Here is a 22,922-nt window from a genome sequence, read left to right on the forward strand (position 1 = left end):
ACACCTAGAACAATGTAATGATATTCAATACAAGAACTATTAAATACTCTGCCTATGTAAAGGAATGGAAGGAAGTTTTGTTTGACACAACTTAGTGAGTACCGATAACCGTTTATTATCGTGGTTGTAGATTTGCAGCGGTGTAGAACTAGTGCATCATAATGAATACTGTTACCTGGTGTTAATAGAAAATATAGCTAACAGCGCTCAGTATGATGCATACAGCTCTATACCACGCTAAAAACTAATGAACAGAAATTAATATCTCTTAGGTTCAAGCAAAACTGAAGCTTTTCATATTGGTAAAGGCAGAATATTTGGTATTGGACGTCATATTGTGTAAGTGGTATGTCGTGTATATGTGTGATGTTTGAAAAAGTCAAACATGAGAGATAAGAAATAATTTTATAATATACAGTTATGCCAATCTTTTAGCTTAACTCAAAGACATCATTGTTTACAACTCAGAACGTGTTCGTTGCTTGATTTTTGCAAAGTAGTTTGTCTAAATAATCTCCATTCACAACGAAACAAATTAATCCCAAAATGTGGGCAAATCCTAAAACGGAGTGAAATGAGCCGTGAAATCTTTTATTTATTTATTTTTCTCCATGGCGATCTGAGGGTCTCGACCGTCCCGCATGTGGACGTGACGTCACCATTGTTTACTTTTAGCGAAGCCACGCCCTCTGTTAGCAACTTGTGGCTAGCCGCCGCCAACGAAACCACTCCGAGGTTCCTTCTACCGACACCGCACCGAGTCCAACCGAGTCTACGCGTACACAAGCTGGTGAGTAAAAGTTAACGGAGTCGCACGCAGACAAACCCTTGTACAGTTGATGATACAAACGTCATATGTGTTGCCATATCACCGTTGGCAAAACGAGGAGAGAGATGAGTCCTTTCGGTTAGCGGCTAGCTTTTGTTTTACATCGCTGTTACTCTCGCGGTTTGAAAACATGTCCGTATGAATTATGTCGGGGAGAGAAAATATAGCGTATAAATTACCACGAGCTCATCCGCATCTCGAACATGCTAACTCGCAGTTCCTCATTCCCCATGTTACCACTAGCTCAATGTTAGGGTCCTCACTAGATAGAAACCTCATACTGCAATGGCTGCTCTCGGCGGATGTCGGGTCCATTCATTTTGTGCCGAACGTATCGCACAGCTATTAATAGGAAGCAACAGCTCTATGACATCTGCTCAGGCTTATTCAGATTGGTAGTCTTTGAATGTCGAACAGTGAGTGAAATGAGCCGTTGTCAAAGTCAAGTAAGCCCAGCTTCCTAAATGTGCTGCCAGGATTCTTCTGTCAGACACATTTTGGAACGACACTGTAGTTCAGCATTGACTAACAAACAACAAGACTGATGAATTGGAACGATGCGGACACGTTGCAATGCATTACAATACATTGAAGAAATATTCTAACCTTGGTCAGACAATTGTACCACCACCAAACGTCACACATTAATCGTGAGTCTTTCCGTAAAACTGTTATTCCGCAGTCCAATGTGTTTATTTCCCATCTATTGAGTTGATCGTAGTACAGTAGATATTTTCTTTTTTTCCTTTAATGCACAATCATTAAATGATTATCCTTGAGAGATAAAGAGAGACAAAGTTGACTCTGGTCTTCAGACATGACAACAGGAAACCCCGCTCTTTGTCTTCTGTCGTAACCCTGATCCTGAATTCACGAGTAAACAGAATGGAAACCTTGCCTGCAAATGCCGGATATGGTTTTCATTGCCTTTCATTTGCAGAATCACTTCACTTTTTTTTTACCATCTTTGCAATATCCATTTCATTCATTTCATAATACTGCTCTGACATGTCTCATGTAGGAAGTGCTCTTTTCTTATTGTCTCTTAAGTGATTGAGTAAATTGAGTAAATTTATCATGTACATGAGTCCCCAAAAACGAAGTAATTTGGTGTTGATTCAATTGTGAACCTAAAAAAATGCTTGCATTCCGTTTTTGATTTATAAATTTGCGAACCTTGAAAATAATGACATTATCCTTGAGGCAACACGGCCTGTTTCATCTGAGCTTTTCCATCTGCTCACATTATCTGTTTACCTACTTTTTTTTACTTTTGTTTATGCTGCTTAGCTTTCGACTCAAGCGCTCCCAAGCTGTACACATAAAAGCCTTCTTGTGCATTGTACTACCTGACACGGCCGTTTATCGCACCACCTGGTTAATGGTAAATTGTTCCAGAAGGAAGATATGTTTGCACATAAACACAGACCCAGGGCCCCTATGTTTACAGTAGCCATGGCAGCACTCAGTTATTCAACAAATAGACCAAGCAAAGTTCCTCTCCCAGTTTCAGAGGAGACTCTTTACAACTTGTACTTTAGTTTGTGTGTGTGTGTGTGTGTCTTTTTAACAATCAAAACTGGTTGATTGTTAATAACATTGGTGATTTTGAATAACAGTGAATCAATGTTTTGTTTTTTTTTCCGATTGAAGTTCTTGTGATCCTCTTGGAGAGTAGCGCAGAACAACACAGTTGTTACCCTGCTGTATGTATGTGTGTGTGTGCCCTTAAAATCAAGCAATACTTCTTTCGGCTATTATGAAATGGAATTGTCCCTTTTAAGTTTCAAACGTGTAATGGAGTAAATGCTGTTAAGGAAATTAAGTTTGGACAAATCTCCAAGCAAACTTTTATTTCTGAAATGAAAAACAATCTTCTCTCAGTCTCATCTTATGCTAACACCATCTGTGAGTGCCGTTTAACTCCTACAATATAACATCCTTTTTAACCTTGATGCCTCTTCAGGTGCCTCTTTTGCACCGCTTGCTTGCTCTAGAATTCTTCAATGCTCTGCTGGGGTGTGGTGCTAATGTAGTCTGAAAGTCCAAGTGACACTATATTTTACATGAGGAAAAGAGTCTGAGGTGGAAGGATTTTCAGTGGTTCTATCTAGTAAATATACAGTCTCGCTGCCACGAGGAACCAATTTAGAACCACGCATGAAATGTTGGATGGTGCAAAATAAAGCTAGTGAGTCTTAAAGAAGGCACCCATCTGTTGGCAAATACTATTTACTGTGAACCCCAAACTCTGTAGAACAGGTTATCGTTGTGAACTTCGGTTATCGTTATTTGTCTCTTTTTGGCTTAGCCACTTGGGACATTTTTCAGTGATTCTCAACTGGTGGGTCACCAACCCATAATGGATGGGTCGTGGAGAGGTTTATGATGGTACCGACTACAATGTTTCAAAGTTATGAATGGCCCGCAATGAACTAGTTTGCGCAGTGGGGTAAGAACATCTGGTCGGCCGGCACAGGCAGGCACGCTCAGTTAGTGCTGTACTTGCAGTTTTTCAACAATTTTTTTTCTATATTTATCAAGCGTTATGACTTTACTCCTGTGTAGAATAGTGATATTCTACAGCGTATTCTGACTGACGTACAAATTCGGGTTACAGCGCTGTCGTAGGAGCAGAACTCCGTCGTAAACTGAGGACTTCCTATCCATTGAAATATTTAAAATACACGATGCATCCCAGTTTGGACTTGCCTTTTATTTGGAAAATGTAATTTTATTTTGACAGGTATGCGTGAAAATAGTTATTACTTTTGATAAGGGACTTTCCTAAAAAGAAGAAAATCAGTACCAAGATTCAAATGAAATTTTTTTGGTCGTATTTTGTGTAGTTTTGATATTTTATTATGTTCATTGTACATTTAGTTGTGATGTTCATCCTCAATTTCTTTTTAAGATGCTCTGATGTACTGTGAGCGTGTGTTATGTTTTTAAAATATGCTATGAATATTTTCTTTTCAAAGGCAATTTTTTTAACAATGCATTTCCTTTATTGTTCTTAACTTTTTAAAAAGTGTTCCAAACTTAGTGACAGTAGGAAAATGCAGGTCCGAACCACTAAATTTCACCAAGATGTTCCCGGTGTGGGTATAAAACGGTAGATGGAATTCATTTATCCTGCTCCTTAATTTGACTTTTGAATAACCTCACCATTGAGATTTGTGTTTTCTGTATTCTGTTAAAATAGATTTTTATCCAGCTGTTTTCATTTACACCATGTTTGTTTCTCAGGTCAGTGAAGTCCAGATGCACGAGTCTGGGTCAGAACCAACTAGCCACGCCATTCCAGCTGTTAAGACACAGAACGGGAAAAATGCTGAGAATGACAGTCGACTGAGGAGCGGCCATACTCCTCCCCCAGAGTCACCCAGGGTCAGTTTATCCCTGTTGGTTTACCTTTTATACACAAACATTGATTGTTCAGAGGCCCATTTTGGTAACAATTACCTCAGTATTGGAGCTCTGCGAACATTTTGGGAGCGCTTTTGTTTAACAAATGTGTTGCATAAGCTAAAGTAGTGCTGGGCCATATATCAAGAAGCTCGATTCGGTTGATCCATCCATCCATTTTACGCACCGCTTCTCCTCACTAGGATCGATATTTTTTTTAATGCTCGATTTGGAAAAAAGGGATCATCGATTTTATTTTCTGTACTTTTCGCTACTCCGTGAGACTTCCGCCAACATAGTGGAGAAGATGCTAGCAATTAGCGAGCCATAAATAATCCCAAAAAAGGGCACATCTATCATTTGGAAACAACCGTAGTCTGTATTTATTAGTCTGTATAAAAGATGTTATAACGAAGACATGCATATCCGTGTAAAAGCACCTGAAGATGATGCACGTTATTGAGTGCGACGCATGTATACTGTTAAAGAGAGCCACAACTAACCACAGCGTAACATAAACAAAACAATGCTGCGGACCCTGTAGCGATTGTGGTGGCATTTGAAGCGTTTGTGTTTTTGTGTTCGCTCTGTGAACGGGGTGGGAAGATAACAAGATAGTAGTTTTGTCGATCACGTAAGAGAAAGTATTCACAGGGTTTTGTTTACATTAGCATTAGCAGCTACTAGCTGGCATCATTGCGTGGGCAATAGCGCAAATAGTTTGACAGTGGGCTGGCCGTCGCTGTTGGAGCGACAGTTGTGTTTGCACAGTGTGGTGTTCTCAAGTATCGCTCTTGTATTTCTTTTTTAATTTGCTTTATTTACAAATCACAGCTTTGTATACATTCTATGACATCACGTTTCTGCTTCGTGTCTTCTTTGTCTTGTTCTTCCTCTTCCTTCTTTTTCCTCATCCTCTTCTTCCTTTTCCGCTTCCTCCTCTTCTTCTTCTTGATTTCCAGTAGACTGGGCATGTTTAAGTGCATTGCTGCCACCTACGGGTTAAATGGTGAACACCTAAAACCAAGCTAAACCCTAAGAAATACTGTATTTTCGCGACCATAAGGTGCACCGTATTAAAAGGCGCAGTCTCAGTTACGGGGCCTATTTCTGTATTTAACACATACATAAGGTGCACCATATTATTGGGCGCAGGCATGGTAAAACATACGCTAGCTTAAAACATACGGTAGCATGCATGCACGCCAAAACATACGCTAGCATGCATGCTAGCGTATGTTTGTTTTTAAAAAGGCAGCGGGAGCAAAACTGAGTTCGCTTGTACTTTATTGAAGTATATAACAATGTACACACATTTTTTTTTTATCAATCCTCATCCACAAATCCATCAAAGTCCTGATCTACTGTATCCGAAATGAACAGCTGAGCAAGTTCTCCATCAAACATGCCGGGTTCCCTCTCATCATTGTCGGAGTCAGTCTCGTTGCCGGGGGGCTGTTCAGCAATGATGTCGGCGTTTTCCTGCTTCCTCCACTTGCGAACCATGGATTCGTTGATCTTGAATTCTCTCGTGGCTGCTCGATTCCCATGTTCCTCCGCGTTACTGATAGCTTTCAGTTTAAACTGTGCTTCATAAGCGAGTCTCTTCGTAGGTGCCATTTTCGGGGGTCTTTAGCTAAACCGATGTTGTTTTTCACAATGCACATACCAGCACTATATAGCGTGCCTTTAGCGTCTCGTTAACGTGCACCCTTGCCCATTTAACGTCCGCATGCTGTCCTCAGTCACGTCCGCCTTTCCTCTATATAAGCAGCGTGTCGGCAGGAAATGCTCCCAGTCAGTCAAGCGGAGCACCCATCAAAGTCACACAACAACATTTACAGATTTTGGAACTCTGTGCATACATAAGGCACGCCGCATTATAAGGCGCCCCGTCCATTTTGGAGAAAATTTAAGACTTTTAAGTGCGCCTTATGGTCGTGAAAATACGGTACATTAAAATAAAAAATGTTGAAGCCATAATTGATTAACGATTACAATTATAGAGTAATGATTATGTTGCGCAATTGAACAGTATGCAGAATTATTTTTATCCTATTGCATAATATACTGCAGTAACTGTCCCGCAGTAATTTTCTTGACATGGTTTATAAAATATAGAATTTCAGACAAATTGTTCTGGAATTGAATTTCTATAGGTTCGCAGCTCTGCAGCCATAGTCATAAATGCAATTTTACTAATAATTGACAAAATAATTTCTTCCGGTGATAAACAGTATATAATATATATGTGAATATGCATGATATTGATTGTGCATAGTACTGTATGTATGACATTATTGCCCCGTGTCCAGAAGTATTTCCCGACACAGTCTAAGTGTATAGTGAACAATATAAATGATGGTCTATCAGATAGATAGATAGATAGATAGATACTCTACATAAATACACTATACTTTTACTATACCACAAGACACCATTTTGTGAGTTTTTTTTTTTTTTATGTAAGTGAAGGAATAGTTATACCCTCACTGCGTTTTATATTTTTGTTGAAAGGTAGCACAGAGAGAGGGTTGCTGGAATTTGGAAAGGGTGGGAGAGCTCAACTCCTGCTGGTGAAGGGATTTCTATTTTCTTGTTGCTCTTCTTTTTTTTATTTTTTGTCTCAGACAGCAAATTGTTTTGCTGTACTGTATTTATTCATTTTTGGCTGCATTTTTGGACTTTGGAATGGAGATGACCAGTTTTCCCCTGTTTAATTGCAATTCTGTTTTCAATTAACCTTTAATTTTTGTGCCCAGTTGGGTGTCTGCTAAGGAAGGTCACATGTCTGTGGTTTTGTAATAAAATATTGTGGGTGTTTTTGCAAATTCTTGTACTTTGCAGAATACGTTTTAGGTTTTAGTGCTTTTATTTTTTTGTTTTGTTTTGCTGTCAGTCATCTCAGAGTTCACAAGACCAGTCTTGCAGGAACGGATCTGTGTTTACACTTGGCTGCTCACTGGTATGATTCTCAACAATAACAACAACACAAGATGTTTGGACTTGCTGGCTGCCATGGTAACAGGGATTAGGCAAAGGCTGTTGTTGTGTTGATGGTGTCCACAGAAAAACAGAGGGGCCAACCAGCTCTGTCTGTCTGTGGGATAGACCTTTTTTTTCATGGCTTTTGTGGCCACCTCGGCTGCATTGAATCTCATAAGAAAGGCCAAATGAGGAGGCCGTCGCCTGTTATTGTTAGCCCACAGCCTCTGTGAAATTCTCCATCAGTTTGTTTACCCGACTCTAAACAGACTCTGCCTCAGAGAGAGATGTTTGTTTGTGGTTCAGACCTTAATTAAAATATGAATCCTGCATTCTGTTTTCGTAAACAGGCTCTGGCTGCTTTTTATTCATTATTTAGTCTCTGTGCAATTTTGATGACTTTGTTTATGTTTACTGCAAACATTGCCAGAGCAGTGAGGCTCGACGGGGAGTGGGGTGGGGGTTGGTAAATTGCTGCCTGCTCAGTAGAGGATGTTGTTGCTGTGGCAGTGGTTGTTGTTGTTGTTGTTTTGATGGCGCTCTAATTCCCTTGAGCCATCTGTTGTTGTTTGGTTAATTTTGAGCTGAATCGGGTTCAGGGAGCTTTCTGCACTAGACGGTGAGTTGGAATATGATAATCTACCGCAAACGGTACTTTATGCTGTAAAGTGTGTTTTATTGTATGGCATTACTTGTATGTACGTGTGTCATGAGGTCCGTAGCACTCATACATGTGTGTCAGACTGTTGGCCTACACGTCAGTCCAGCCCATAACATCATTTTATGTGGTCTGCAACTTTGAAAACAATATGATTCTTTAAAAATGAATTATCTGCTGCAGTGATATTACACAACAACTGGCATCCATCCTAGAGGTATGGGGTATAGCAGTACATAATTACCGAGAGTGAGAGAAGATGTTAGAAAATAGGAACAGTCCTAAAATGTCAAAACAATCTATTGACAGACATCCATGGCATACAGGTAGATACAGGTTTGCGCTTAAATGGCACATAATGGTATGGCCGCTCTGCTTAAACACAGTCCGTTTAACTAATACAATTTACATTTGTGCCCACAAACACAGAGCCAAGAAATGACTGTATGTTATCTGAGAAAGACATTGTTAGAAGGAACTAAGGAACACACATGCAAAACACTAACAAAACTCGTCATCATGCATTGAAGTTACATTTTCTTTGATTATTTTAGTGTACAGCAACATGTGTACACACTGACACTTGTGCTAATATTTGAGGTGTCTGGGCTGCACCACTAAAGTATGCAATTTTTGGTAGCCACGACAGCCTGTTATGTCTTTTTGAAGCTCTATTTTAAAGCAAATTTACCTCATAGTTCTTCTGACTTTAATAATATATTGCCTAGCATATTTTATTTGTTGTTCCTTTTCTATGTTTGTAAAGCATGTTCAGACACGTGCTACTCCTCACCACCCAACCAACAAGGACATTCTTATCAAGTGCATTCGTAATATGTTTACTCAACTGTTTCATCTTGTTTTTCTCTCTGTCAGTGTTTTCAGCACTCTGAGTGACACCACACCCGTTTTGCTTTGTATGTGAGTCTGTTTAAGAGTTCACGAAAACACCCACTGGCCAGCAGAAAACTTCCATTTCCTCTGTAAAAGTCCCACGTTCTGTGATATTCGCTGCATATAGTGGGCCTGATTTACTGAGATCCCATATTGTGGGCACTAAATTGTGTGTTCACTCTTAACAAATTGCATGCGCTGTTGATGGGGGTGTTCCGCGTGATGTACTAAGATTTTACTAAGATCACAAATAGCGGACACAAAATTGCATGTTCACTCAGACTGACAGATTGCGTGCGCAGTTGGCAACTGTAAAAGCTATAATGACCACTGTATTTAAAAGAGCTATAGATAGCGCCAGTGGTTTTCAGAAGGTCCAGAATTGCATTGCTGAATAGACAATATGTTGTAATGATTTTTGTTTCTGGCATTTCAAAAATGTTTACACGAGCAGAAACGTTCTCTCCGCCGCCTCTCACTTTGCCTGCACTGTGCTGGCACCACAGTGAGTGCCAGTTTACACCTGCATATTGTTTAACGACGCAAAATCTGCCATCACAATTTGTCTCAGGCTTTGGTAAATCACATTTGCCTGTGCTAAATTCCTTCATTTGCATATACTCTTCCCAGAACACGCAAATAGATCTGTGCTGCGATATTGCCCATTTGGCAGATGCAATTCTGGGTGTGCCCGGTTAGTAGATCAACCCCCAGATCAGTTTGCATGAGCTTGCACAAGTTTGCGCCCATGGTGCATGTGCAAACCTTTGGACCTTAAATCAGGCCCATTGTGTCATTGCTTCTGCAGAGAAATCTCATTTGGTGCTTTCACACTGCATTTCCGGTAAACTGTGTAACAGGAAAGCTGGGATTTATTCGCCTCTCTCTTTCAGACAGAACTTGTCAAAGTGGGACTTTGCCTTGTTCGAAGTACCCATTCATACAGCCGTTGCAGCTTCCTGCATGAAGATAATTAGATGTTTGGTGATGTCGGTGACACTTTCTTTCAACACAAAAGTGTATGGACAGTGAATCTCTGTTAAAACTTCACACTCTGAGAGGCCTATGATACTACATCCAAAGAGTGCAAATTCACGGGTCACCATCAATCCAGCCATCCTGCATCGGCACCTGACACAGTACACAGCCGGTAAATAAGCAGAAAAATCTGTCATAAATGGACAGTGTGTCGAGGACAGTTGATTCATCCATCCATCCATTTTCCATACCTCTTATCCTCACTAGGGTCGCGGGTATGCTGGAGCCTATCCCAGCTATAATCGGGCAGGAGGCCAGGAGTTCAGTACACCCTGAACTGGTTGCCAGCCAATCGCAAGGCACATACAAACAAACAACCATTTGCACTCACATTCACACCTACGGGCAATTTAGAGTCTTCAATTAACCTACCATGCATGTTTTTGGATGTGCGAGGAAACCGGAGTACCCGGAGAAAACCCATACAGGCATGGGGAGAACATGCAAATTCCACACAGGCAGGGCTGGGATTTGAACCCCAGTCCTCAGAACTGTGAGGCAGATGTACTAACCAGTGACCACTGTGCTGGCTGTTGACTCACCCATCCATCCATTTTCTGAGCCGCTTATCCTCACAAGGGTCGCGAGAGTGCTGGAGCCTATCCCAGCTATCATCGGGCAAGAGGCGGGGTACACCCTGAACTGGTTGCCAGCCAATCGCAGGGCACACACAAACAAACAACCATTCGCACTCACATTCACACCTACGGGTAATTTAGAGACTTCAAATAACCTACCATGCATGTTTTTGGGATGTGGGAGGAAACCGGAGTGCCCAGAGAAAACCCACATGGGCACGGGGAGAACATGCAAACTCCACACAGGCGGGGCCGGGGATTGAACCCCGGTCCTCAGAACTGTGACGCAGACGCTCTAACCAGTCGCCCACCATGCCCCTGTTGACTCATATGAAAGCTAACTTAATGTTGTGGTTGTCACAGGTTCCAACTTCATCATCCATGATGACCCCACCGGCCGAGGCTCCGCAGCAGCTACAGCAGCAGGCGGCGCAGCAGCAAGTCCTCAGCCCTCAGCAGATCCAAGCTCTCTTCCAGCAGCAGAAGGCCCTCATGCTGCACCAGGTACTGTGTCTGGGGGGGGCGCTCTTCTGTCTTTACTGGGTGTGAACTTTCTGTTTGGTCTAACTCTTGTTTTATCAACATGTCTGCAGCAACAAATTCAAGAGGTCTTCAAGAACCAGCAAGAGCAGCTAAATATGCAGCTGCTCCAACAGAAGAATGCTGGGATCGTTAGCCAGGAGGTAAGCTTTCATGTTTTCACCCATTACATCCACACTGAAGTATGTCTGTAAATGGACAGACAGATGTCTAATGTGACAAGCATACATGATGGGAGGAACCAATAATCAGAATTGTGTGCATTCTTAAGTCACCACGTCAACCTTGTTCAGCTCACTTACAGTGCCGTGAAAAAATATTTTCTCAAATTTTATGTTTTTGCATAGTTTCCCTACTTTAATGTTTTAAGATCATCAAACAAATGTAAATATCAGACAAATATAACCCAAGTTAACTTAAAATGCTGTTTTTAAATAGTGATTTCATTTACTAAGGGGAAAAAACTATTCAAAGTTAGCTGGCCCTGTATGTAAAAAAAAAATAATAATAATAAAAAATCATTACCCCATTGTTAAATCATGAATGAATTGTACCTAATCACATTTTTTTTTGTTTATTTTCACTGATTACCCCCAGACCTGTTAAATGAAGAAGTCACCTAAACAGAATCTGTCCTGAGAAAATTAAGTCGGACAACAGATCTAAAAAAGCTGCAACAGAATGACACGATCCAAAGAAATACCAAAACAGTTGAGAAATAAAGTAATTGACATCTATCTGTCAGTGGTGAACCTTTCCAGGTGAGGCCGGCCTACAAAGATTACCCCAAGAAAACAGCAATGACTCATCCAGAAGGCCACAAAGGAACTCAGGACAAATTCTAAAGAACTACAGGCTTCTCTTGCCTCAGTTAAGGTCACTGTTCATGACACAACAATAAGGGAGAGACTGGACAAAAATGGCATCCATGGCAGCGCTCCAAGCCAAAAACCACTGCTGACGAAAAAGAACATAAAGGCTCATCTTACTTTTGCAAAAAAAAAAAAAAAAAACATCTGAATGATTCCCAAGACTTTTGGGAGAATATTATATGGACTGACGAGATGAAAATTAAGCTTTTTGGAAGGTGTGTGTCTCATTACATCTGGCGTAAATGTAGCACAGCATTTCAGAAAAAGAACAACATACCAAGAGTCAAACTTGTTGGTAGTAGTGTGATGGTCTTGGGCTCCTTCAGGACCTGGACAACTTGCTGTGATTGATTGGAACCAAGAATTCTGCTCTTTAACAGAAAATCCTGAAGGAGAATGTTCAGCCATCAGTTCGTGACCTCAAGCTAAAGCACAGCTAGGTGTTGCAGCAGGATAGCGATCCAAAACACACCAGCAAGTTAACTTTTGAATGGGTTAAAAAAACCAAAATGAAGGTTTTGGAGTGACCTAGTCAAAGTCCAGACTTGAATCTGATTGAAATGCATTGGCACGACCTTAAAAGGGCCGTCCGTTCATGCTCAATTTTTGCTGAATTCAAACAATTCTGCAAAGAAGACTGGGCCAAAATATCCCCACAGAGATGTGAAGGACTCATAGCCAGTTATAGGAATGCTTGATTTCAGTTTCAGTTTAGCTGAGGATGGCCCGACCATTTATTAGGTTTTGGGGGCCATTACTTTTTTTTTTTACACAGAGCCAGGTAACTTTGAAGAGGTTGTTTTTTTTCCTTCATACGTGACATCACCATTTAAAAACAGCATTTTAAGTTCACTTGAGTTATATTTGTCTGATATTTACATTTGTTTAATGATCTTAAACATTAAAGTGGGGAAACTATGCAAAAATCTAAGAATTTGAGAAGGGGGACAATACTTTTTCACGGCACTGTAGACTTTGCTGAGCTTAAATAAGAATATGGTCTATCAAAACTACCACATTTGTCCCTCTTATATAGACACTGCCATAGTTTTGCACCTTTTGATCAGTGTTACTTAACCATTGCAAAATTGTATTTTATTTATTTTTTTATTTTGTCCATTTGTATAATGTGTGTAGTTTTTTAATTTATTTTTATTTATTTTATTTTTTTAAACTGTAGTAGTTGAGTGACACCAATTACCAACAACAAATTCCTTGTGTGTTTTTAAAGTATTTGGCCAATAAAGATGATTCGAGTCGTTAATTAAATACAGAAAATGAATGGATTTTCATTTGGGGGAAAAACATTTGGAAGGTATCTTTAAAAAAAAAAAACAAAAAAACAATAATCTTTCAGAAATATATACTGTAACTTTTGTACAATAAATCTGCAATCTAAAATTCTCAATTCAAAAACATTCAAATCTTGTACAGTACTGTAACATGAGTGCCTTTTTAGAAGGTAAATGTTAGGAAGGTGAAGCTGCAACAGTGACAAATCTGAATTGTATTGTCTTTTTTAATTGATAACAATATTTAAACATAATTTTTAACTCCGGCAGCACAGTAAGGTAGTGGTCATAGTCCCGGGTTTGAATCTCACATGCGACCTTGCTCTGTGGAGCTTACACGTTTTCTGGGTACTCCAGGTTCCTTCTACATTCCAAAAACAATGTTAGGCTCTAAATTGTCCCTCAGTGTGAATGGTTGCTTGTCTATATGTGCCCTGTGTTTCGCTGGCGTCCAGTCTGTCTAGTCCCCGCCTCTCACCCAAAGTCAGCTGAGATAGTCTCTAGCTTACCCTTGACTCAAATGAGGACAAGCTCTGTAGAAAATGGATTGATGGATTTTTTTAAATCAGTGCCAGTATTTCCACTTCAGTAGTTTGCATTTACACATGCATGCTGCTGCTTACAGTACCTTGTACTTGTGTGCACTCTCGCGTGATACAGTATTGAAATGTAACATTTTTAAAAGAACACACAAAGAAATTGGTGTGTTTAATAAATGACAGAAGAAAAAAGTTCCATAATGTGTTTCCAGTTGCATTTTTCAATTGATTTGGGTGACCCGTGGCTCCTTCTAAAAAATGCATCTGCCACCTGTGACGTCAACATGCACTTACCGGAATGTCATACCTCCAAGAGACACTTGTCTGAGAGCGGGTGGGGGTGGTGTGGATGCAGGAAATGTTTAGTTTCTTTCTAAATGTGCTTGTCTTTGTATGCAGACATTTAATGGAATATTTCTGACCACATTAGTTGAACCTCTGGAGTGCTGTGAACCCACAATGAAATAATGTTTGTCGCTAAAACATCCCCATTATCTTGTAACATCATTCACATGGCAAGTCAATAATCTGTTCCCATAAATTCCATCACCGCTTGTCAACCAGTAACTGATGGTCTGCCGTCTTGGGCCTACGAAGTTCCCAAATAATGGGTGTGGTCACGCTAACACATTTTTGTTGTTGTTGCAGGTCACATTGTTGTTATGGTTTCCCTCCAAGGGCCGTTATAACTGAAATCATATAAATGTATAATTGCCTCATCATATATATCCATCCATCCATTTTCTGAGCCGCTTGTCCTCACTAGGGTCGCGGGCGTGCTGGAGCCTATCCCAGCTGTCATCGGGCAGGAGGCGGGGTACACCCTGAACTGGTTGCCAGCCAATCGCAGGGCACATACAAACAAACAACCATTCGCACTCACAGTCACAACAAGCATGCTGGCAATATCTCAACACTATTAAATGTTAAGACAATTTGCAATTTAGGTACAGATTACAGAAAGAAACATGAAGTACACTTGATTTGCTTTGGTGGGCCACATAAAATTACGGCCCCACGACACCAGTGTTCTAATAGCTGTTGGTGGGCGTGTTGCGCCTGATTTACAAAGGCCAAGCATTATCTGCGACGTTGCAACACCATTTACCTGTGTTTTTGAATTGAAGGCAAATGGGCTGGCCTAAGAATAACAATTGGCAACATGTGGTGGAGACCAGACTATTTGAATGAAGTTTTTACACTTTTGGGGGAGTTTTGAAGTGATGATGCTGGAAGTTTTAGTAAAAGAGGCAAACAAACATCAATGAGTTACAGAAAAGAAATCCCTCTTTCCAATAATTATGGAGAAGCCACCAACCTCATGAAAGCCATGATTTGTTTAAGTGGTAATTAGATGTATCTGCCCATCCTGTGTAACATTGTGTTTAAACCTAAAAGAAAAACTGCTCTGGGAAAGGCCAGTTGTTTCAGTGCACTGAAAAGACCTAGACTCAAGGAAATGCAGAATTGAAAAGAGTCTTGTCATTGGTCAGTTGTTATGACTCCTCCTTGTGACTGGCTCCAAGTCAGCCCATAGATCATTCAGAGGCTCCAAATAGCATTACTGAATAGACAATATGTCTTGATAATTTGTTTCGGAGGCGGCACGGTGGCCGACTGGTTAGAGCGTCAGCCTCACAGTTCTGAGGACCCGGGTTCTATCCCTGGCCCCGCCTGTGTGGAGTTTGCATGTTCTCCCCGTGCCTGCGTGGGTTTTCTCCGGGCACTCCGGTTTCCTCCCACATCCCAAAAACATGCATTAATTGGAGACTCTAAAATTGCCCGTAGGCATGACTGTGAGTGCGAATGGTTGTTTGTTTCTATGTGCCCTGCGATTGGCTGGCAACCAGTTCAGGGTGTACCCCGTCTCCTGCCCGATGACAGCTGGGATAGGCTCCAGCACGCCCGCGACCCTAGTGAGGAGAAGCGGCTCAGATAATGGATGGATGGATAATTTGTTTCGGGGATTTCAAAAATCTTTACATAAGTGCAAAAGAACTGTTCTCCCTTTCACCTCTTATTTTGCCTACGCCTGTCATCATTGCGCACAGCGACACCAGTTTTCACCTGCCTTTCAGATGCAGTATTCATCAATCCATCCATTTTCTGAGCCGCTTCTCCTCACTAGGGTTGCGGGCGTGCTGGAGCCTATCCCAGCTATCTCCGAGCAGGAGGCGGGGTACACCCTTAACTGGTTGCCAGCCAATCGTAGGGCACATATGAACAAACAACCATTCGCACTCACATTCACACCTACGGGCAATTTAGAGTTTTCAATTAACCTACCATGCACATTTTTGGAATGTGGGAGGAAACCAGAGTGCCCGGAGAAAACCTACTCAGGCACAGGGAGAACATGCAAACTCCACACAGGCGGGGCCGGGGATTGAACCCCAGACCTCAGAACTGTGAGGCAGACGCTCTAACCAGTCGCCCACCGTGCCGCCCAGATGCAGTATTAAAAGACGTAAAATCAACCATCGCTATTAATGTCAGTTTTGATAAATCACTTTGGGTGTGCTCAATTAATCTATTTGCATCTACTCCTCCCAGTATTTTGTGAAACGCGCAAAATGAACTGTGCGGCTATTTTACCGTTTGGCAGACGCAGTCTTGGGTGTGCCGGTTAGTAGATCAGCTTCCACATCTGTTTGCATGCGCAATCGAGTTTGTGCCTGTTTTTCCGCTCGCAAACCTTTAGTTAATGTTAATGAGCCCTTTTTGTGTCTTAGCTTACAGCACAGCAGATCGCCATTCAGCAGCAGCTTCTTCAGGTACAGCAGCAGCATCTGCTCAACCTGCAGAGGCAAGGCCTGCTCTCGGTGTTCCCCACCACCCCAGCCGGTACGTGACCAATCTTGTGAAGGATCGCCACCAGGTGAAGGTCAAGCAGACAGACAGACTAACACGGTGTTGCATTATTTCAGGCTGTGAGAATGGCAGCGGCGTGTTATCCACTGGCGGGGACTCCAAAGAGTCGTCCAATCAGCAGTCTCCGTCGAACGGCCATCCTGCTTTCCTGAAGAGGAAGGAAAGGTGATTTCCTGTGCAAACTGAACCCTTCTACATATCCTGTTCTGCTGTGGGCCCTTACTTTCTTTAGTTACACATCCAGAGATGAATCACTGACGCTGCTCGTACGTTCTGATTTGTTTCAGCGGCTCGCTGGATGAAAACGCACCAAGTAGCCATCCTCTCTATGGGAACGGCATGTGCAAATGGCCTGGCTGTGAGACCGTCTTTGGAGACTTTCAGGCATTTCTCAAGTGAGATTTCTCATTTTGAAGAGTTTTCTTTAAAACATGGTATAAGATTTTATTATTTTTTTTATTTTTTATCCACTTGTTCTTGTAGTGTTGACATACTGTACACTTTCACAACTGGTATTTTTACTTTTATTTTTCTAGAATAAAAAAATCTCGCTCATGTTATCAACAGATAGCACTGCAACCCATGCCTCTTAGGCCACTGAGCCAATCAGAGGCCTGGAGATTCATTTCGGGGAAATGCATGAAAACAATATTGGCAAATTGAGAAAAAGAGAAATTCTACCATAGGATTTATTGGAGAATTACTTCTGAATGTCATACTAACCATAAGAAAAGCATAGATGTATAAGTTTATACACTGTGATGGCCTAAAAAGGACTAAAAAGCTCCCTAAAATTCCTTTCCAGTTTTGAAAATACTTTTTATCAGAAAGTCACTTTTCACAAACATAAAACACACCTTGTCTGTTGATGAAAACTCAAGACACATTAAAAACAGGTTTTTAAATAAAAAAATATTCATATATTTCTGTCACATTTAACAAGTTAATTTCCAGCCATGATGTTTGCTACTCTTAATTATGCTCTCAAATGTGTTTTTCTACAGGCATTTGAACAGTGAACACACACTTGATGACAAGAGCACTGCACAGTGTCGCGTGCAGATGCAAGTGGTTCAGCAGCTGGAATTACAGGTTTGTTTTGACGAATTTATAGTCCCTTCCAAAAGTGTTGGAACGGCTAGGTCAATTCCTTTGTTTTTGTCGTAAAATGAAGACATTTGGGTTTCAGATCAAAAGATAAATATGAGACAAAAGTTCAGAATTACAGCTTTTATTTCAGGGTATTTACATGTAGATGTGTTCAACAATTCAGGACAGAGCACCTTTTGTTTTAAACTATGCACTTTTCAAGTGAGCAGAAGTATTGGCACAGACATGATTAAATTAACTTAAAGTGAATAACATTTAATATTTGGTGGCATAACCCTTGCTTGCAATAACTGCATCAACCCTGCGACCCATTGACTTCACCAGACTGTTGCATTCATCATTTGAAATGCTTTCCAGGCCTTTACTCTGCAGCCTTTTTCTTGTTTGTTTCTGGGGATTTCTCCCTTCATTCTCCTCTTCAGGAGGTAAAATACATGCTCCATTTGGTTAAGGTCCGGTGATTGACTTGGCCAGTCTAAGACCTTCCACATTTTTGCCCTGATGAATTCCTTTGTTGTGTTGGTGGTGTGTTTTGGGTCATTGTCTTGTTGCATGATGACGTTTCTCCTGATTAGTTTGGATGCATTTTTCTGTAAATAGCCATACAAAATGGTAGACTTCAGAATTCATTCTGCTGCTCCAATCATGAGTTACATCAATAAAGACTAGTGAGCCCGTTCCAGAAGCAGCCATGCAAGCCCAAGCCATGACGTTACCTCCACCATGCTTCACAGGCTTGTGTGTTTTGGATTATTAGCAGATCCTTTCTTTCGCCATACTTTGGCCTTTCCATCACTATGGTAGCGGTTAATCTTGGTCTCATCAGTCCATAAAACGTTGTTCCAAAACTTTTGTGACTAATCTCTGTACTACTTTGCAAAATCCAATCTGGCCTTCCGATTCTTTTTGCTGATGAGTGGTTTGCATCTTGTGGTATGGCCTGTATATTTCTCAGTACATCAGTAGTTTCTTTCTTTTACAGGACATTTCAAATTGTTGTATTGGCTATTCCCAATGTTTGTGCAATAACTGATCGATTTTCCCTCTTCTCTCAGCTTCAAAATGGTTTGCTTTTCTCCCATAGACAGCTCTCTGGTCTTCATGTTTGATTAACCGCAAATGCAATTTTCACAGGTGAAACCCAATGCCAAAAACAAGCACTATCTATTGTTTAAGCAATCATTCTATAAGGCAACACCTGAGCAACGAGAAACACCCATCAGTGACATGTTCCAATACTTTGCTCACTTGAAAAGTGGGTAGCCTCAAACAAAAGGTGCTCTGTCATGAGTTGATTAACAGATCTAGATGTAAATACCATGAAATAAAAGCTGGAATTCTGAACTTTTGTCTCATATTGATTAGGCTTTACACGATCAGGATTTTTGCGGCAGATCAGCGAGTTTAACAAAACAATAACTGATCATCGATCCGATCACAAGATGGCGCAATGTGTCCATTTTCATGACTTGTTCATTTATTGTATATACTTGTGTACTGTATACTGAGTACTGTGTCCATCCATCCATCCATTTTCTGTACAGCTTATCCTCACAAGGGTTGCTGGCGTGCTGGAGCCCATCCCAGCTCAAATTATTCTCTATCATTTTAGACAAAAGTTAAAACTTCAATGACCTCCAGGGGGCATTCAAGGATTGGCCACTGACATAAATTTAGGTTAGATCAACATTACAACATGACAGAAATAATGGGTGCGAACTTACTGTAATTAAATTACTTTATTGCAATTAAATTACTTTAATAAATGCTGTTAATGACATGCTCACTCTAACTTTCTCACTGTCCCGGCTATATGGATGGGTATTGTCCAGAGTTTGCGTCCGTTTGGCTTTTCCTTTTTTTGTTTTTCACGCTGCGTTGCTTGAACGCGGCATGGCATGCTCCTCATGTACATTCTTCAGGTGCCCGATCAAATTTGTGTTGATGCATTTAGATGACGTTCCCCACGGCGTACTTCAGTTGTGCACAGACTGCAAATAACTTGCGTGTTGTTTGTCTGAGACACCGCAAAATAGTCCCACACCGATGACATATTTTTAACCGACAAGATTGAAAAAAACTTTATTCGCCGTCAGATAGTTACAGTACTGCGCCACAAGACACGTGACAAGGTTAAAAATAAACTAGTTTTTGGATTCATGTGCCGAGCCGATAGATGACGTCATTGATCTGATTGGCGAATTATGACATGAAAGCCGATCAGCATAAAATGCTAATTATCGTCCGATACCGATCAGATCGGCGTAAAGTCTAATATTCATCTTTTGATCTGAAACCCAAATGCCTGTAGTATACAACAGAAACAAAGGAATTTACCTTGCCGTTCCAATATTTTTGGAGGGGACTGTACTTTTTTATTTTTTTTATTTTAATCAAAGAAAGTCAACATTCCAGAGTTAGCTAGACTTTATATGACCTGGCTGCCAGCAACGGTGCCATGCTGTTTTCACAACATGCCTGGAACCAGAAGTGGCATCTTTTGACAAGCTCTCGCCTTCGTGTGGAAATAATCCTGGGAGTTTCTGTCATAGTCACAGTGAACTTAACACCTCGCTATTTCCATGTGCTTTATACATAGCTAAAGAAAGACAAAGAGCGACTTCAAGCAATGATGGCTCATCTGAAGTCGTCAGAGCCCAAAGCTGCAGCTCAGCCCGTAAGTTTCTGTCAATTAACACTTTGACACAATTCAAATTGTTTTTGCTCGCAAGGGGCACAATTTGGATATGTGTCATGGCAGTGTAAATTGGAGGGTGGGTGGGGGGCAGCCCAGGCATATAATGGCATGTCATGTTTTATGTTCACATTCATTATGTATGGTCAATTTGGGCGTCTGCACATGCAGGCTGTTTTAATGTTGTCTCTGAATGTAAATGCAAACATATCCGATATGTGTCACTTACAATCTACATGTAAATAGACAGTCAAAATAATCTGATATGGGCATCAAATTGGAATTGGGTACGAAAGTGTAAATCCAGCCGTAATGATACATGTTCCTGCGCATTGTTTTTCTCTGCAGGCGAACCTTGTGCCTAGCATGTCCTTCTCCCAGGCAATGCCACACAAAGGTCCCCACATGAGCTTGTCCCAGAGCGCCACAGCGCCGTCCACACCCTTGACGCCACTTTCTGAATCCCCCTCAGTCCTCACTCCGAATGGCGGCTTCAACGGAACGCCTGTACGTAGACGGTACAGCCGCTCCGTCAGCCAAGGTGAATGGCAAACATCCACTCATGGGCTGGACTCGAAAGCTTTACTGCACCTACAAAGTGCAAAGTTTGTGTAGCTCCTCTCGGTACCTGACATGCAAACAAAACACTGTTGTGTCAGCAGAAAGTCATAAAAAAGAGCATTTTGAACCCACATTGATTCTGGAAAGGATGTTCGATTTAAATTTAAGCATAAGCTTGTTGTCTTTCGACAGATATTGTTGATAATAAGGAGTTCTACTTGAGCACAGAAGTTAGACCGCCATTTACATATGCATCTCTCATACGACAGGTAATGGCTACACTTTATTCAAATGCAAAACTGGATGTTTTCTGTTGATGTTCGAAAATTTCCTTCATGTCCTTCAGGCAATATACGAGTCACCGCGCAATCAGTTAACTTTAAATGAAATCTACAACTGGTTCACAAGAAACTTTGCCTATTTTCGACGCAACGCAGCCACATGGAAGGTATGGATGTCATGTTGTGTCAATCCTGTGTGCATATTGTAACATTATTTTCGGGAATTGTCCAGAATGCTGTCAGACACAACCTGAGCCTCCATAAGTGCTTTGTACGCCTGGAGAATGTGAAGGGAGCCGTGTGGACAGTCGACGAGATCGAGTTCCACAGAAGAAGGCCCCAGAAGGCTGCCGGTAATGGGTGAGTTGGCTAATGCCTTGTTGACGCCACAACATCTCAGACCCGACGTTCCACCCGAATGTTTTTGGGAGCTTTACCGTCTACAACTCGCAGTCATTTCCCGCCGAGCCCTGACTTGCCTTTTTCTTTTTTGTTTGCAATTACAGATCTCTCTTGAAAAACAGACAGAGTTTAGCTGGGTCTGTGTCCCAGGTAGGCTGCATGGGTTGTACCGTGTTTGCTGTGGAACAGAGAAAAGGGATCCTTTCACACTATAAATGTTTATTGTGACATCTTTTTTTTTTTTTCTTTTGAAGGTTGGATGTCTAGACTATAACTCCTTCTTCAACCCGGGTGCGATGGGCAGCATCCCATTGCATTCCCTACCCCACATCCTCCAAGAACAGATGAACGGTGCCCTCGCCAATGGGTCTGGCTACCAAAGCGACAGCAGTGCGACGCAATCGCCTCCGCAAGCTTTGTATGCTCCACATGCATTATTGAACAAGCATTGATTCAATGTGTTTCACACTTTTTTTTTTGTCTTCCTGCTTTTTGCTCAACCAGCATCAAAGAGGAGCAGGAGGATGAGGAAATCTGTGAAAATTACCCTTACGAATCTCCCGCGAGCACAGATGAGCACGGCCACAGCCCCGAGATGAGCCGCGATGAAGACAACGGCAGCCCGGAGAGGCTTCGTTTGGACCGCGTGCCCTCTCTCTGACCTCGAGGTCCATGATCTCTGACTTCATATTCCAAAAGAGTCCAAAAGCAACTGTTTCATCTACATAACCAAACACACTCTTGTTGTTCTTTTATTATTTATCAGTATTTTTGGTTCTTTTAATCTAGTTTTTGATTCTGTACAGTCAAGTGAGGTCACGTGAAACTGTCTTTTCATGGTTGATATTTTTTAAACACAAGCATGAGGAGCAGAGAAGCCAAAGGAAAGGGAACACTGATAGGGAGCACTTCACAATTACACGAAGAAAAAAAAAACACTAGTTGTTTTTTTATTTTAGTCATATTATATATGCATTTGTAGAGAGATGATTCCTGATATGTTCACTGCCTACGTGATCGCATATATTTGTATGTAAAGATCTCATCAGGTGATTAAAAAAACAGAATTGTCTTTATACGTGTTGGTATTTTTCACCCCCACCACAAACATTGCTGAATTTTCTCAAATTGAGCATGTAAGAGTAGATGCTATAGACTTACCTTTTACTGTAAACCAACTCTATGAAAAATAAATTCATCATGGTAACTGTGTCAGAGCTGGTTTTTTATTTTATTTATTTATTTTTTGGACAATGTGCTCTCTTCGTGCAATTGTGTTGTAGCTCATTATCGGAGGATTTTGCAGTATTAAAACTGCAAGCAAGATTTGAATGTAGCCTCACTTCACTAATCCTTCCTTACCAGGTGG

At 41.2% G+C, this 22,922-nt stretch overlaps 1 protein-coding gene across 3 annotated transcripts; it reads left to right on the forward strand.

Annotated features, from left to right (window-relative positions):
- The first annotated feature begins 635 nt into the window (after positions 1–635).
- On the forward strand, positions 636–22,765 carry LOC133488464 (forkhead box protein P1-B-like). Of its 3 annotated transcripts, XM_061796324.1 has the most exons (16): positions 636–790; positions 4,079–4,219; positions 10,754–10,894; positions 10,984–11,073; positions 16,366–16,477; positions 16,561–16,669; positions 16,792–16,899; positions 17,509–17,596; positions 20,214–20,291; positions 20,658–20,850; positions 21,063–21,139; positions 21,217–21,318; positions 21,384–21,511; positions 21,658–21,703; positions 21,808–21,971; positions 22,058–22,765. In XM_061796324.1, exons 2-16 carry the CDS (start codon positions 4,094–4,096, stop codon positions 22,212–22,214), a joined length of 1,719 nt encoding a protein of 572 aa, XP_061652308.1. In that variant the 5' UTR covers positions 636–790; positions 4,079–4,093; the 3' UTR covers positions 22,215–22,765. The 3 variants fall into 3 exon arrangements, with proteins under 3 accessions (XP_061652308.1, XP_061652318.1, XP_061652328.1); XM_061796334.1 differs by lacking the exons at positions 636–790; positions 4,079–4,219 and adding an exon at positions 7,666–7,841; XM_061796344.1 differs by lacking the exons at positions 636–790; positions 4,079–4,219 and adding an exon at positions 9,671–9,924.
- Positions 22,766–22,922: the final 157 nt, after the last annotated feature.

This window comes from Phyllopteryx taeniolatus, chromosome 1, assembly GCF_024500385.1.
Source record: "Phyllopteryx taeniolatus isolate TA_2022b chromosome 1, UOR_Ptae_1.2, whole genome shotgun sequence".
Lineage (NCBI taxonomy): Eukaryota > Metazoa > Chordata > Actinopteri > Syngnathiformes > Syngnathidae > Phyllopteryx > Phyllopteryx taeniolatus.